Raw genomic sequence first — 17,089 nt, forward strand, 5'->3', positions numbered from 1 at the left:
CCTTAGCTCGATAGCTTCCTTCCGCGTGGCTTTTCCTCCAGAGCTGATTACTCAAGAACAGAGGGGACCGACCAAGTTGTTACATGAGGCGTATCGATGCGAGAGCAATATCTGGGAATCTTCTTTCACCGCCGACTGAGCGTGATCAAACCGCGGCTGCGATGTGGGATGAGGGTGTCGAGCTGGCTCTTTCATTTTTACCTCACATGTCGAGAAAAGTATGTAAAGAACAGATGGGTGAAGGAGAAAAAGTAGCTGAGAGCACTTTTTCCCAATGCATATTACTTTTAGACCTTGTTGAGACATTTGCATAATAAGTACGTTCGCCGAGGAATTTCATATATTGTGCAGCGGCGCTGACGAGGATTCAAAAGTGCTGCGGCTGTAGGCATAATTTTTTAGAGTTTGCAGTTGTCCTCCCCGGCCTGAGCCGAGGTGATGTACTCAGCATGTGACCTTGAGTCGGGCCCTGCCGATACATTAGGTTTATCGGGCCCTGGTGTCACCGCAGGAAATATCCTTCTGCAAATGTCAGGGATCATCCACAACGTTCAGGTGGCTCATAATTTGGAGGCATAAATTAAAGCTTTCATATTTTACTGAGGTGTTTAATATGCCAGACTGGAGCGGGATGAGCTGTTATTTATGCTTGAGAGCCAAGAGATGGGGACACGGGGGAGAAATATTGTCAAAGCCAAATCCACCCCCTCCTCTCCACCCTTTCCTCCATCTCTCTTTCTCTCTCTCGGCTCTCTATCTGGTCCGCCTCACTCCCTTATTTTCCCTCTTACTCCGAAAGCATTGACCCCGGACTTGAGTAAGCTCCACATCATTGATTGAAACAAGAGGAATAGGTGGTGTCATGACAAGACAGATTTGCTCCTTAACGCATTATGGATTGCAGACATTTGGAAGAAAAGGGGATTTCTAAGGGACCGGGGGCTGGCGTTAATGCTGTCAGATGATTTATTCAGTATGGTCAATCAATTAAATTAGAAGTGTCCAGTTGCGACTTCACCCTCGCTACCTTGTGATATATGGCGCGAAGACATGAGCTAATAGTTTCATCACATTAACGCCCCACCCTCAAATCTTGTAATCTCTCCTCCTATCTTATCAGTGCAATCACTAGGGAGGGATCAGGATAACTTTGCTCGGGATTTCACGTTCCTCTTAACGTTCCAGCATCTGTGTTGCAGGTGTAGATTGTCAGAAACTGAAGGGAAACCCCCCAAAATCTGTAAAAACACCCCCACGCACTATGTCTGTCAAGACACAATGCTCTTATGTGATCAGAAAATAGAGCAGTTTCTACTTTAGGATCATCTCCAGTGTGTGACCTTTGTGTGAATGCTGCGGAAAGTCACCCTTGTGAGTCTCAGTGCCATCCGGCGTGCACTAATGGACAAACATCACTGTCGTCACAGGAGTTTATCTGCTGTCACAGTGGTGCAGCGCTGTGTGGAGAATGGATCGGACAACATAGAGGAGGTGACTGACGCAGAGTCTGGAGGGGATGTTGGAGGAGAGGGTTATCAGATCGTAGCAGTGTGACAGAGAGAGAGCCACCGGAGCGAGATTCCGATGTACGCCGCGCACATCTCTGCTCAGATTACTTCAAATATTTGTGTTGTACTCGCAGAAAATGGTTCTTCGCGTTCCCTCATTTTCCAGCTCTGAGGCGAGGAAATAAAAAAAGTTCAAAATTGACTTATTTCCGTTGAATCCGTGCACTGGAAAGTGGTTGTGTAAGCACTCACAGTCACAGTCTGCTGTCTTGTCCATGCATGTACGGTACTGTAACTGTAGAACCTGAAATTGCAGTAAACCTCGTGTGTGTGTGTGAGTGTGTGTGTGTGTGTGTGTGTGTGTGTGTGTGTGTGTGTGTGTGAAAGCGTTGCACTGAATTCCAGGAGAGGCACACATGTAATCATCTGAACTGCACACACAGGGGCTTGTGACTGTCTGACATCAGACCGTGAATGACACAGTGAGCAGCATCGTGTTTGCTTGGTCTCCACAGCACATGGTCAAGTGACTTGGCTGACAGTCTATAAGGGAGAATTCCCCACATGAAGACGGGGCGGGCGGCTTATAGGGGAGATGAAAGATCAGGGTGTGTTTGGGAGCGATGGGGAAGCTGACAAGCGAGAACAGGAGGAGAGGTGCTGATCCTGCATCTGTGTTCCAAAAAAAATGAGATTTTAAAGGGACTTTCTCACATTTTTTGATCAGGGATCAAACAGGCGGATCGTCTGTGACATGTCTGTACTCCCTTAATGTCTTTTTCAAAGCTGCGTTTCATCTCGAGGAATAACTCCTCTGCTCCGCCGTGTGACATGAAATGAGTGTGAGCAGGTTCAAAAGGCATAAAGATAGAAACTGGGTTTCTATCAAGCGACAAAAATACTTCATTTCAAGCTTAACAAGACACATCTTTAAGTTACAGTGTGTGCAAACTGCATCGAGCACACACACACTCCCCACAATCAGTCATTTCTACAGGATTATGTCAGATCACACCAACACTTACTGTGGATACAATAAATGGTGCTGCTGCAGGTGCGACTTTGGCCCCAAAATAGACTAACATTCCTAGGGGGGACTTGCAGAGGGATTATGCTTCTCAGTGTCATTGAGTTTATAGCAACTGTATGGCGCTCCACAGCGTGTTGAACACATTAAGCGGATCATTCAAACAGTTAATGTAGAGTTAGAGGATCCTGGCCGTGTGTTTGGGTTCAGGGGTAAAGATCAGATTTGGAGTGCGCGCAACGTGACCGCAACAGAGTGAATTTAAAACAAAAAAAGGAGAGAAAAAAAAAAAAGAAAAAAAGGAGCTCACCTGATATTTCAGCCTGGGGGACGCCATCCAGAGAGAATCCTTTCCCGGTATAAAACTGCCGGATATCCGAACAACTCCGGGCTTTGCTGGTCCCTTTGTCCCCATAGGCTGGTGCCGTCAGAGAGCACACAGCCAGAGCCGCTATGATGAAGGAATCCATCCCAGCCGACTGCTGTATGTGGACTTGTGGTCAAGTGCAAAATCCGACTGTGTTGAGTCCTAAAGGGAGCAGTAGACTCCCAGTGAGTGGCCGCGTGTCAAACAGAGCTACTGAGTGCTGCTGTGCGTAAAATATCCTCCACCTTCCTTTATCTCCTCCTGCCCCTTCAGTGCGCTGCTGCACGGCACAGGAGCGACTCTTCACAGCGCAGAGGTCCCGAGCCGATGTGGACCGGACAGGAGCTTCAGTATTTCTCCCCAGATATCTTCTCACTCCGTGCGCAGGATGAGCGCAGATCTCCTGGCTCATAAATCCACTGTTTTTGGGAGTGTTTTTTCGGTTCACCTAGAAAAAAGGGGAGAGGGGGAGAAGCGGGAGGTGAGAGAATTGGGTTAAGCAGTTACCAGCTGAAATAATTGGAGTCAGAAAATAGCAGCGTGTTGCGCTGACGCTGAGCAGCCAGGTTCTGTCGCGCGGCACACCTACCGGCTATGACGGCCCCGGGGGGATCTGAGGGAAGAGGTGAGCACAGGCAGGCAGGCAGGCAGGCAGGCAGCCACCGCAGCTCGATTCCAGCTCAGGGTTTTCTGAACGATGCTATGCCAGCGCTGCCACTCTGTGGAATGAGGAGGAGGCGGGGGAGAGAGAGGAAGGGAGAGACAGAGAGAGAGAGAGAGGGGAAGGGAGAGAGAGAGAGAGAGGGAGAAAGAGTAGACGAGGTTTCGCGTTCCTCCTGCCATTTCCGTTACATTCTGTCTCATCTAAATATTATTTTTAGACACCTTTCAGAATAATATTACTGTGGCTTTTATTTTTAAAAGCATCTGTCGTTTACAGTTTGCGTCAGCCCGGAGTGTGTACGTGGGTGTTTGGTGCACGTAAACTGGTGCGCTTCACGGCGAAAGAATGCGCGCCTGACAGCAGCCAGGTGTCACAGGTGAACCGTGGGCGTGCCCTCGACCCCCTTCCAGGTACCCACCCGCCAATACGGGTCAGCGCTGAGTGCCTGTCATGCGCTCTGCAGACAGTATCTGCGCACATGCATGCGCCATGTCGCTCCTCAAGGTGCAATTAAACGACAAGTCGCTACCTGCCCGGTGCTGTTGAGTTTACCTGTCACCTGCTGAATGCCTTCATTATCTCAGTTTCTCTACGTGTGTGTTGTGTTGTTACTAACATGTGATGTTCCTGAAGCAGTTCAGAGAACTGTGCTCCCCTTCAGTAAGAAATAAAACCTACAATAATTCCTCTTTTGTGCGTTCTGCTTTTTCCCATCCAACAGTCTCTTAGCTTCTCCTGTGGGAAGGCCTGTTTGTCTAAGTGGTTTTGTTTGGTGAATTATAAAGGAAGTGCTTTGTTTATAAAGCAGGCTACATTTCATACATGCTTGGCATTTTTCAGTTTATTCATTACTTCTAATAGGATCAGTGGCTGCTGGTTCCCAGATAGAGCGGGTTAGTGCCTTGTCATGACCAGTGGCAGCAAAATGTTTAGAGCTAATGCTTATTTTTCTTTACTTTTACAGCAATAACACAGATGTTTACCATTCCAACACTCTTTTCAAAGGAGATAGTTTGAAGACAGTTTTAATATAACACAGGCCTTGTTAAGATTAAAGGGTAAGTTTACCCAAAAATGAAAATTCAGTCATTATCTTCCAAAACTCAATGTCGATGGGAAGTGGAGGTTTTCAGCAAAACTTTAAAAATAAACATAAAATGGCTCTATACAGCTCATCTGGCGTAATCACCCTTACACCCTCGACAAGAGGGACAACACTTAAGCTTGATTTATGCTTCTGCGTCGCGGCGACGGCGTAGCTACGTCGTCGACGCAGACCCCTACGCAGACCCTGCGCCGTAGCCTGACGTGTGCCTCCAAAAAATCCTGACTACGCGTCACGTCGACGCGTCGAGACGCGAACGGCAAGGACTGGGATTGGTCCGCTCAGACCGTCATTCCGGCAGTTGCTTTTCCGGTCAACAGTATAACAACACCGCCAGTTACTTCTGCTGCTTGCATGCTTGTCTCCTATTGCTTGTGAACTCCATGCTTTGTGAGATCCCAGCAGGGCAGGAGGAGTATTGGTGTTGTGTAGCATGTAGCTTGTAGCCCCACACTGTGACCAGAATGCTACACAGCATATCCGCTCTGACCGCAACTGCAGTGCAAGAGAGCAAGAACCCCCCGAAACCAATCCCCCCCCCCCCCCCCCCGGCTTGGCGGTGAATTGAACGCGTTCCCTCGACGCAGAACTTCGAATGCTCAATGACGGCGTAGGGTCGACGACGTAGCTCCGCCGTCGCCGCGACGCAGAAGCATAAACTAGGCTTTAGCAGCTACAGTTGAGACTTCAGCTGACAAAAGGGTGTAAATAACATCTTTTCGAATCAATTTGGGATCTTTGAGCTTCAGGAGACTTGAATTGTACCAGATGAACTGTATGGAACCATTTTGTGTTTTTTCTCGGCTGTTTTTTTTTTTTTTGGTGTGTGTTTTAAAACAAGTCCCCATCTACTTCAGTTGTTTGGGAAAATGCTGCAACGCTGTTCTGCTGTGAAGCTCCAGAAATGTTCTGTGGATTACGACACTGAACTCGGCTTCACATCGGCACGGGGATGAGTAGATAGTTACTACATTTTCATTTTCGAGTGAACTTTTCCTTTAAGTCATCTTTGCGCTTCGGGCAGGAACAGCTATGCTCTTCATGCAGATACATTCAGTGGCTCTATGGTTGTCCAATTAAAGCTTTGATTTGACTTGAACAGAGGGAGAGGCTGGGCCTAAAAGCATCTTAATGTTAGAGAAATTCATTTATCCTTCATCTCCAAACTGACATTCTTCTTTTTTAATGTATGCGAGAGATAAAAGTTCACTCAGTTCAGGTTGGTCAGAAACCCACCGCCCTCTTCCTCTGAAGCATCAGTCGAGTTTAAGAGCTCTTATGCTCCAATGACACACACCAACTTTGCACCGGTCTGCATCCTCTGTGAATGTGCATCGTCTAAGCTCACGTAAAAACAGGAAGCCGCCACAAAGTGTTGTGACATTACCGTCCTACAAGCAGTTCAGCTGACGTGAAGTGACTCTGCGGTGTAGGCCTCACGCCCAGGACAGCTGTGTTGTAGCAACAAAGAGTCGTGCAGCTCTCTCACTTAAAATAATGCCTCCCTCCCTCCTTAGTCATCGCTGTGTGTGAAAATTGAATCAGACGGCGTTTGATGGTGTCACTCCTGTGGGAGATGCTTTTTAAGGACTGTTTGCGGGAGAAGATGCCACGGCACATTATCGCAGTGACACATGGAAAAACTCCGGCCTGAAATAACCAGCCGTCACGCGACAGAACGACAAACGAAAGCGAGGAGCTAGGAGAGAGAAGACAGAGAGAAGAGCCACATGGGATGAGCGGTCATTTCCTGCCTCCCAATCATTCTATTTATGAAGGCGGACATTGTTTATGAATACATTAGGAAATGTTACTCTATAATTAGTCTGTTCCTCATGACTGGATGAGTCCAAACAAAGAGGACAGCGCTTCGCTATATCGCTAACAGACAAATGGCTGCACTTGCTTCCCGTTATTACAGCTCTGAAATGAGTAGGCATGAATTACACCTCCGTTCTGCAGCGTGAAGTGTTGTTCTCATTTACAGCCTGTGCATGTGTACTCGGCAAATCTGGTACTATTGCTCTGCTAAAGTCGGAAATTGTGTGATTGTGCCCCTTCTAATCGTGTGTATTTTACTTTTCCCGCGTCTGCTGGGGGAACACTGGGCAGAGTTAAGCACATGTGGCCAGAGGTTAATAAGTCCAGTGGCCTCAAAGTGTGTGCGTGTGATGATATGTCTGCCGGTATTATATACGGCTTTGTGTATGTATGACCTCTATGTGTGTCCGTGCACGTTTTCTTCTGTGTGTCAGAGGCAGTTATGTGAGTTTATGTGTCTGACTGTGGCCCACATGTGGCCAGAGGTCTGCAGTCCTGTTGGAGGAGCTGATTGGCCCCTCCGCTGTCTGGTGTACGGGGATCAAGCAATTAACGCTCAGTAAAGCCGCAAAACAGCCATGTTTTCTTCAGGCTGCCACCCATTGATGTTTTATTGGTTCTGACCATGAAAGGGCTTCCTAATGAGGAGCAGGATGCTGGGCGGGGGAGGGGGGGGGGGATTTTGGGAGCGCAAAAGAGGGGAGGCAGAGTGGTAGCAAAGAGAGAGGAGGGCAAAGGGGTGAGAAAGCGCATAGGACCCAGCCACTGTCAGATTAGTGCACACATGCGGTAATTATGTGGCGAGCGTTTTCAGGGTGTGATGCGGCTTTCTAGTGAAAATTACATTGCTCCTATAGAGAAATGCTACAGATGTTTTGCCACTCCTTTCAGGCTCCTAACTTACTTTCAAAGGAAAACAAAATATTATAACACAGGCCTCTGTAAACTTCACAACTGTATGCTACTCTGTGCAGTGCCTGGACAGTAGCTACTCCACTCCCATACTACACATTTAGTTACAGTAGCCAAGTATAGCCCTGTCAGGAAGACTCCTCTCAGCGCTGCTCTTTCGGCTCCGGCTCGCTCACTACAGTGGACCTTCACATGCAGTGACTCATGTTCCCGTGGTGCTGACTACAGCAATGACAGCCTCCGCTGCTGGTTAAAGAAGCACTATGGAGTCCTGGCGAAGAAATTCTAATGAGAAGAGAAAGATCTTCATAGACTGAATAAACAAACTGGCCTTAAAGGACAACATACTGTTTTACTTTGTTTATATGTGGCGGACCCTGCCACCTCTCTAGCTGCACACAGTGTTCTGGGGACGTTATTTTCCTCTGAGAACAGCTTGTTTATTCAGGGATGGAACAGAGTTTGTATTATTACCTCGTTATTGAAATTCTGAGTATGAGTTCCTCCTCCAAATCTACACAGTGGCCCGTAAGCCTAATTTCTAGAAAGCTGTATTGAACTAAGGGAACTTCAAGATCTTTAACCTGGAGCTTCATACAACCTGAACTTCAAAGAGGAATAAGGCATATTTTATTAATCCCCATGTTTTCACTCTGTAGTTATTATTATTTTATTTTACACACAGTCCTAAATGCACAGACATGACATATACACACACATTAAAGGGGCAAATTTTTAGCAGAAAACATTCAGCTACTGCTGCCCCAAGTAATATAAGCTGGGACTGACCCCAGACCCCTGGAACACTGGAAAGTCATGCTCTTCGATCCCGATCTTCAGACCCCTGGTCTGCATGTTTTAGATGTTTCCCTGCTCCAACAAACCTGATTCGAATGATCAGCTCGTCATCAAGCTCTGCCGAAGTCTGATAACGACCCATTCATTTGTATCAGGTGTGTTGGGGCAGGAAAACATTGTATGATTGGGGGTTATAGCTCATGCCTTGATGGATCTCAAATGTCTTAACACGTGGGAAATTCTAGGTCCAAAAGCATCTTAAAGTTAATGAACGTCTCTTTTTCTTCAATTTGATTCATTTGCTTTGGCTTATCTAACAAATCCCGTACAAGAGGGACATTAAGACGTAATGATTTTTTTGTTTCTGTCCTATGAGGGCATCAGGAGGCTGCACAATATCATACAGGTGAAAATGTTAATAATCAGGGTTTCCACAGCTAAATGTAGCACTGGCTGATTAATTGCTGATTGCAACAGTTCACTGCTGTCAAACTCGAGACCCCGGTGTTTCTTATCTTCTCTCTTTTCCTCTGCAACCAGAACAGATTTGAACTCTGCTGCTGTGTGAACCATCTGTTAGTGGCAACTGCAAGTTACTTGAACGTCTTTATTGTGAAGCAGCTAGAGGGAAATGTCTGTTGCAACAATGCAGGTGCACTTACGGTCCCGTATCAGTTTTAAATATTGCTTGGGAGGAATGGAAGGAGCAGATGCTAACACAAAAAGGGGAAGGGAAAAGCTTTTACAATGTAAATCCTGCCATGGGTTTCACTTGTGCAGGTACCCCATTTGGAAGCTTGACATCAGAGCATTTGAAGAGCTGTGTGTCTATCTCAATCTAAATCTCCTGTTCGAAGTCAGCTTAGGTAACTATATGAAAATGGTGCGTTTTTTAAAATCATTTTCATACTGTGTACAGAGTGCAGAGTACAGAGTGCTCTCACCCATCACACCCTAGAGTACATTTTCATGAAGACATTAATGACAAAAAGAGCAGAGAACATCCAGATCTGATAAGAGACAGACACACACACACATGCACACACAAAGTTGATGCAGTGAGGGAGCAGCAGGGTTGGCCGGTGCCGGGTCTCAGCTGGGCTCCTACGCAAATATCAGCGTGCTGTTTCCACAGATGTAATCGGCCTTCAGAGGGAGATCATCGCGTCCTCTCCCTTGAACCAGTCTCATCCTCGGCTCCCGCAGATAGCATCGATTCTGCCTCTTTTCTGGGTTTTTATGTCAACCATTAGCCTGAGTTCAGCACATTCGCCAGACTGCTTGAGTGCGTACACATTACTCACCGGGTCTATCTCTTCCCCTCCTCGTCTCTCGTTCATTGTCTCTTTTCTCCAGTCCGTCTCTTTACCGCTCTCTCTTGTAAACGTTGTCTTCCTGCTCATATCTACCTCTCATGAGAACACATGATCCTCACTATCCCAGCCTGTTAAAGCGCAGTCACGCGTATAACTTAAATTCAGACTTGTTGTAACGCCTGCCTTCTCCTCCTGCCTTGTCCCTTTGCCATTTTGCTGTGCTACATCATCCCTTGATCACATTTACCCAGTAGCTGTCTGTCTGTGCAAACACAGGCTCCACAAACAGTAGATCTGCATATCTCCACGCACATGGAGCCCTCCCCAGCTGCCAGAGACAGATGATGACAGAAAAAGGAGAAATTTTGATGGTAAGTGCGAAGGGTTGACAGATAGCATTGTAGAGAAAAATGAGAAATAGCGAGGGAAACTGGCAGGAGGGGGGGGCGAGCCTATGAGGGGAAGATAAGGAGGGAAAGAATATGATGATGGATGACACGGGGAGAATGACAGAAATGTGAGTTGGAAAAAAAAAAAAGCAGGGAGGGATTATACATTCAAAGTGGTGAGGATGAAGTACTGCAGATAAAATAAATAGATTTTCAAAGGAGAGGAGTGAAAGGAAAAGGGTTAGAATTACGTGAAAACAAGCGACGGCCAGCGTGGTCGGATCCTGGAATTCTTGGGGTTGTTCTTGTCGCGGATGAGAAATGCTTCCCGTGGTGTGTTGCGATGTGCTATTGTATGTCTCTGTGGGTATCCTGGCATCTCTGTTCGGTAATCCGAGCGCACTCTGGTTTTCTCCGAGTATGAACACGGGAGGAGAAAAAAAACCTTAAGTACATATGTGAAAAAACACCACAAACTACAGAAATTCAGTGGTGGAATGTAAATACATTTACCCAAGTACGGTACTTAAGTATGCGCTCTTTTCCTCCGCTACATTCATCTGACAGCTGAAGTTATTATTTACTTTTCAAATGACATTTTTCAATACCCTCCTTTCCAGTGAAAACCACAAACCTCCAAATGTTGTGATTCTGAATGGGAATGTTTGTGCTAAACTGAAGGACGCGGTGTTCCTTTATTTTGTTGAGAAAACTCTCTTCTCTACCTCTCAAGCCAAATAAGCAATTTAAAAACTCCCCTCGGATTAGCTGGAAGATGCATCATCACAAAGCTAAACAAGGGCTGTTTTTCTCAGCTCGACTTTTTAGAGAAAGCATCGTTCTCGCAGGACAGCGATGCAACAAACTGAATTAGGTAGGGACTTGTTTCAAAAGGTAGCAGCCCTGAGATCCCAGGTTGATTTGAAAAGACAATCTTTTTTAAGCTAAAATTGGTAGCATGGATCTTATCTGAAGTGGGTGCACGAGCTTACATTTTTTACATTTTTAAAACAAGTCCCCATATACTTCGGCTGTTCAGGAGGATGCTGCAACACTGATTTGCTGCAAAGCTCCAGAAATGTTTTGTGGACTATGAAACGTCACCTGACTTTCCATCGGCACGGGGGTGAGTAGAAAACGACTGACTTGTCATTTTTTGGGTGAGCTTTAATACTCTCTCCACCGCTGCAGAATTGACTCAGGACAGAGTGCATTAAATCTAATAGAGACACTACTTAAATCTGAATAATTGCCACTGGATGCAGTGTTTTAATACTCGTCCTTTATTGTAGCTTATGCAATCACCGAGACAATAAAGAAAGCACTCATGTTATTTATGCAGACTTATTGAATAAGAGAATCAAACCCTGGCCTTTGTCTTATCTCGCCCTCTCATGCACAGTGGCAGACTCTCCCCATCTGGCAGTGGCGTCTCCTCCGTCCTGCACCAACTTCATCCAATTATTCTCTTCATTTGCCTGCATGCTGTTCTCATATAAATATTCCACCTCCTCTATTTGTCATGTGTCTTAAAGGATAAATGAACTACTCTCCTCATCTGCCTCCTGCTGTGAAAACTCATAAACTCATGGGAAGCGATGACAAAACTGCGAGACTCAGATGACCCCTTTGTGACCAACTCTCGCGCCAGAAACTGTTTTCTTGACATCAGTACATATTTCTATATAATTATTCAATTCATGGTGGTAACCTCCGTGTCCATTTGCGACGAAAATAACAAGGCTGGATAATATTTTCCTAAGGGTGACCTTGACAGTAACCTTGGTATCATAACACGAGAAACAGGCCACACGTCTTCTTTGAATTCGATGCTCGCGAATGGTCCAGAGTCAACTAACCTCAACTTTCCTCAGGTTTTCTGCGGCAGATCTTCAGTCGGATTGGCAGCATCTCCCTCCACGTGGACCTCGGAAACAGTGGGAGGCCACATCTCCGTGTGGTTCTCAGCCCCCTGTGAGGAGTCCTTCATTATTTTCCCACTGCCACTTCAGAATATCCACACATTCCTTCGACATTCCTCTCAGGCCTCCCCTGCACAGAAGCATTTCATCACACTGCTCCTCTTCACATTTTCTCCAATTTGCTTTTAATGAGAGAAACTGCATAAGAAGTGTAAAGCACCAGTGCTGACTCAGTTTGATCACCAGACAGTAAGTGACTGTGTAAGGACTAATCTTGATATAAGCTGCCAGCTTTCAACAGTTATTATTTTTTTTCCTAACTTAAGAAACCCACTTTTGAAAGCCGCCCAGCTTTGGTACTGGTTTTGTCTCCGTCTTTCTTTCTCCGTCGCCCTGTCTGATCAGAGTGGAGCTGCTAATGGGGAATGCCATTTAAAAGGACGTTTTTTTTTTCCTCAGCACTCACTTCACATGGCGCTGTAAACTGGATTGTAAAACAAATCTAGCCTGTAAATCTGTCTGCTGAGGAACAGTCTGTCTTTTGTTGGAGTTCAAATGAAGACGTAATGCTGCATCTACATTCCCTGCAGCCTGAAGTGAGCAAATGCTTTGTGCCTCATAATTGATGCAAATGAGCCCCTTGACAGCAGCAACTATAACAAGGGTGTGCATAGCATGTAACGTTGTCATAATCAGTGACGCGTACATGCTTGTTTAACGCGGGGACCTACTGTGGGAGGATTTCTTCAGAAAGGAAAGGAACTGAACTTGTCATTTGACAAGAGGAGCGTCTACAGGACAAGGTCTCCGACACACAAATGTATTCGAATAAACTCTTGTTAGATCTTTATCAGTTCAAATTCGCTCCATCTTAGTATTTGAATACATTTGTAGATTGGAGTCAGTGAGCAGTAGTTTATTTCCCTAATAGGGATATCTAAATTCAGGTCAAGTAAAATCTGTTTTATTTGAAATTGACTCAGCCATGATATCATCTCTGCATTCATGCTACTGCCATTTTTGTGAAAACCTTCACCAGTCGTATTCTGCTGCCTGAAAATTCAACGGTTTTGAGTAATGGACGTTTTGACTGGGAACAAAAGGCCACCACAGGTGTAAATTGCTGTCATTAACAAATGGGACTCAGGGTTGGCCAAGCAATCAGAGACAGGTGTGGCCACATCTTTACAGAGGCCTGCCTCCACCACGGCATCCCCGACCAAGCTGCACTCGATTGGGCGGGCCGAGCTCTGAGCTGACAGAGCGCAGGATGAGGAGAGGCGGACTCTGTGTTTACGTCATCGATGCTTGGTGCTCAACGCAGCTGCTGTTTACAGTCATCTTGGCATCTGACGCAAATGCAATGTGTTTATGTTTAACCATGTATATAGATAACTGTACATATGATCTATGATTGCGTAGCATGAATGAGCTCCAAAGTTTCATTTCATTATGCAACCCTGTGTTGTATAAAACAAAAAATCTAATAAATTACCTGGAACTGGACCTTGAACGATGCCTCCACTGCAGTTTTCATGTACCGAACTAGCGAAAAACAAATTCCTATTGATAAATAGTTTTCAATTAGGATTATGGACTTAAATCAGGAAAATCTGTGAGCCATTTCCCTGTAACCGCTGTTGCATCATAAAGCATAACTCAATCAATTCCAGTAAATTGTTGGAACACATCGGCTGTTGTCTGACGATGATTTAGCCTTGAAATTGTTGCCAGACAATAGCCGATGGGTTCCAAGATAAGTTTTTTTTTTTTGCCAATGCGCTCTGACTCTTTTGCTCTCAACATGAACTGTTTACCTGCATTAAACCAAAGCCCACTCAGATGTAATTGGTCAGTACTACTTAGACTACAAATGGAAACCAGAACACTTCTGATACCAAAATCTTGACCCTTGCCTACAGACTCTGCATTCCTATGCAGACATCTGTTTATAGAGGTTCATCTAAAACTCTGTTACTTTGAGAATTTAGGGGGTCTGCATGTTTACTGTCTTACCAGAAGTTTGGTGGATGACAAATAGGAGCTTTGCCTTTCTGCGTTGTGGGGGGAGGGGGCTATGGTCAGAGCAAAACAGAGGAGAAATTGGTTCTGAGTTCTTACACCAATATTTTACGTCTTCTTTGCAGGTATGCTAAAATGAGCAAATGGTAAGGTATGTGTGAGCCTCCCACCTGTGAGGACGAGGCTTTGGTGAGGTCACTGGAGCTAATGTTAAGCTACCTGTTGGTTTCCAGCTTTATACTCACCTCTTTTAAATCAAGGCTGAAGACCGTTCTGTTTGCCACTGCCTTTCACTGAAGCAATTTTAAGGCTTTGACTGCACTGTGATTTTTATTTTCTATTCTTTTTTTTAAAAATTGAATAGTAATTTTTGCAGGATTTCTGACGATCATTGTGATAGTTGGGCGACTCGGACCAATTCAGGGCAGAGTAATATCGAGTTCTGGGAACGCCGGAGCTAATAGGAAGAAAAGGTGTTTTTTCCTATTAAGCTGTTTTACCGCTGGATTGGGGGCCAACTCAGGGCCGAGGGGAACCAAGTGGAGACAACGGGTCTCTTAAGGTTATCACCGCTGGTTGGCTCCTTTTTTTTTTTTTCAGTATTTGTAGCGTAAACAAACCGAATTCACGGTGACGACCAGGTCTTAAGGATAAATATAAAGTGCACTGGGACGAGTGACAAGTGGAACAATGGGAGGTAAATCCAGCAAAAACCAGGAAGCTGGCATAGGAAAGATTTCTTAACTTGTTTTAATGTTTTGTTTTAATGTTTTTAAATGCTTTTAACGTAATTTCTATGCGCCTGTTAAGCACTTTGAGTTGCCTTGTGTCTGAATTGTGCTATACAAATAAACTTGCCTTGCCTTTATAAATCTCAATGCCTTGTTTTCTATTCTATTTCTATGTGTTGCTTTGACCGCAACCCCTTCAATATCACCTCGCTCCCAAATGTTGAACTTCACGGGAAGCCAAGATGTGAATTTGCTCCAACACCGGATGTGAATGTTTTATTTGCCCCTTCGCTCGCACAGAATTTAAGAGAGTGGGAGGTGGATATTTGCCTGCTGATTTTGCATTTGTGCGACTGTGCGACTACCTGAGAATGGACTGTTGTTGGCCCAACAGTCATCAAAACAACCAGCGATGAGTGTCATTACTGTAATCCAAATCCTGTCTGGTATGAGGAGGGGAGGATATGTGTTATCCATGTAAGTATGAGGATGTATGAGGGTGAGGGCCCGCAGGCCCTGAAACATTGATTTCTCCTCTCTCATGATCTGCAGAATCGGACAGCAGCAGGCGTCCCTGAATCCCTAATCAGAGCCAATCAATGATGCTCCTGACTGCCAGCATGCTCATTCATCCTGGGTCTCCACACATGTGTGTACACAACAAACATGTGTATACAATACAACAACAAATTAGCGCTCCAAATGTAACATTCATGCCAATAAAACACACTGACGCCAGGTAATCGGATGACAAACGCACGGGAAACACCCTGACAAGACAAACAGATGTATTAAATAAAAAAAAAACAGAGATCAGCAAACACAATAGTTGTACAGGGGAATGTCTGAATTCAGTCCCAACCTGATAGAGATGGAAAAAGAAGGAGAGCGAGGAAGAGAGAGTTGGAAAGGTGGAATGGCACCCAGGGGAGCCGTGGAACATTCACACCAGTGCTCATCCATCTCCGGGACATAAGGAAGCGGGCTGCCTGTAGCATGCCAAACAGAGCGAGCCTGACAGAGAATTCAACATGAGATGCTGGCCAGCCTTGAACATGTGACACACACACACACACAAACTCCTTAAACTCCTCAATCACGCCTCACACCACACACACACACAGACATGCGGACCCCACAGGTCTAATTGGAACGGGGGCTTGTGTTAGCGGGGCCACATTTCTCCCCAGCCGGCCATTGTCATGTGGCGACATAGTTAATCTGTTTTCCTAACAGCCAGACTTTCATGGTGACTAATGTTCGGCCCCTCTGCATGGCCTTATTAAGACACAATGCATTTTAATGACAACTTGTTCTTATCCACTTCTTCTGTTTCTTTCAAAGGCCAGGGAACTACACTGAGTCTTTGTGGGCATTTGCATCACTGTACATGTGCACTCCTATTGTGTATGATAATTTGTATCTGTTGGTAAAATATACAGACTTATCTGGATCTTTTGCAATGGCACCATTACTGCAGTAGTACTGTAGAACACAGTAAAAAAGACTGATAGTTCACGTCAGCAATCTCCCCTCCAATAGAGCGTATTCGCACAGTGGCCTTTTTTCTCTTATATAATGCTCAAATGTCATACTGATGGGTTCCAGGTTGCAAGTCCTATAAACGTCCAGAATCTGAAAAGTTGTTATCATTTCACTGCTTTCGGATTGATCAGCAACCGGTGAAGTGCTTTGAGAAACAGCACATGATAGCAAACATCCCTGCCAGCCTGGACCCTCACCAGTATGCATTCAGAGCTGACAGATCCACAGAAGATGCTCTATCCACTGCCCCCCACTCAGTCTTCACACACCCTTACAATAAGAACAGTTACATCAGAATGCTCTTTGACTTCAGCTCAGCGTTCAATACAATCTCACCCATGAAGCTGACTGGAAAACATAACACTCTGGGCCTGGGTTTGTTTTGTTTTGTTTATCTTTTATGTAGCATAAAAGGATATAAAGTCAGTTTTCGTTTTACAACCGTGATGTTGTTACATGACAAATAAATGAACCTATAACCCTTTTTTTAACCTTTAAAAGATGATTGATTGTGAAAATCCGGTGGGACATCATGCCATATTTCAAGGTAAAACACATGTTTTACAACCTGTTAGCTTCCGTTGCACAACAGCTAACGTTAACGTTCAACCAATTCCTAGCTAACAAAACCATTCGATAGTGTTGCAAGATACGACAGGAAAGGCGGAAATTAATTAAAAAATGTTCAACGCATATAATTTATTTAAGCCTGGAAGTGAAACGCATGGGTATAATCATACAGTAATGTTAGCTAGGAAGTGGTTGAATGCTAACTTTAGCTAATGGGTTATCGAATATGTTGCTTTACGTTGAAAAACAACCTGATGTCCACTCGCGATTTTCACTATCTTATCTTATCTGATCAATCGGTAAGCAGGGAAATGAGAACAATTTGTCCGATTCCTACGTTTACACGTCTTCTAGCCTGGAACACAGCAGCATAACATAATCCCAGCGTCAGA

At 45.1% G+C, this 17,089-nt stretch overlaps 1 protein-coding gene across 1 annotated transcript in view; it reads right to left on the reverse strand.

The window, feature by feature from the left end:
* gpc1b (glypican 1b) overlaps positions 1-3,638 on the reverse strand; it is a 72,009-nt gene extending 68,371 nt beyond the window's left edge. The window contains exons 1-2 of the mRNA XM_084369161.1: positions 3,492-3,638; positions 2,846-3,350 (exon numbers count right to left, since the gene is read on the reverse strand). Coding sequence (XP_084225287.1) covers positions 2,846-3,005 — 160 coding nt within the window. The 5' untranslated portion in view covers positions 3,006-3,350; positions 3,492-3,638. The remainder of the gene's footprint in view (positions 1-2,845; positions 3,351-3,491) is intronic.
* Between the last annotated feature and the right edge of the window lie 13,451 nt (positions 3,639-17,089).

This window comes from Pagrus pagrus (assembly GCF_965226575.1).
Source record: "Pagrus pagrus genome assembly, chromosome: 12".
Lineage (NCBI taxonomy): Eukaryota > Metazoa > Chordata > Actinopteri > Spariformes > Sparidae > Pagrus > Pagrus pagrus.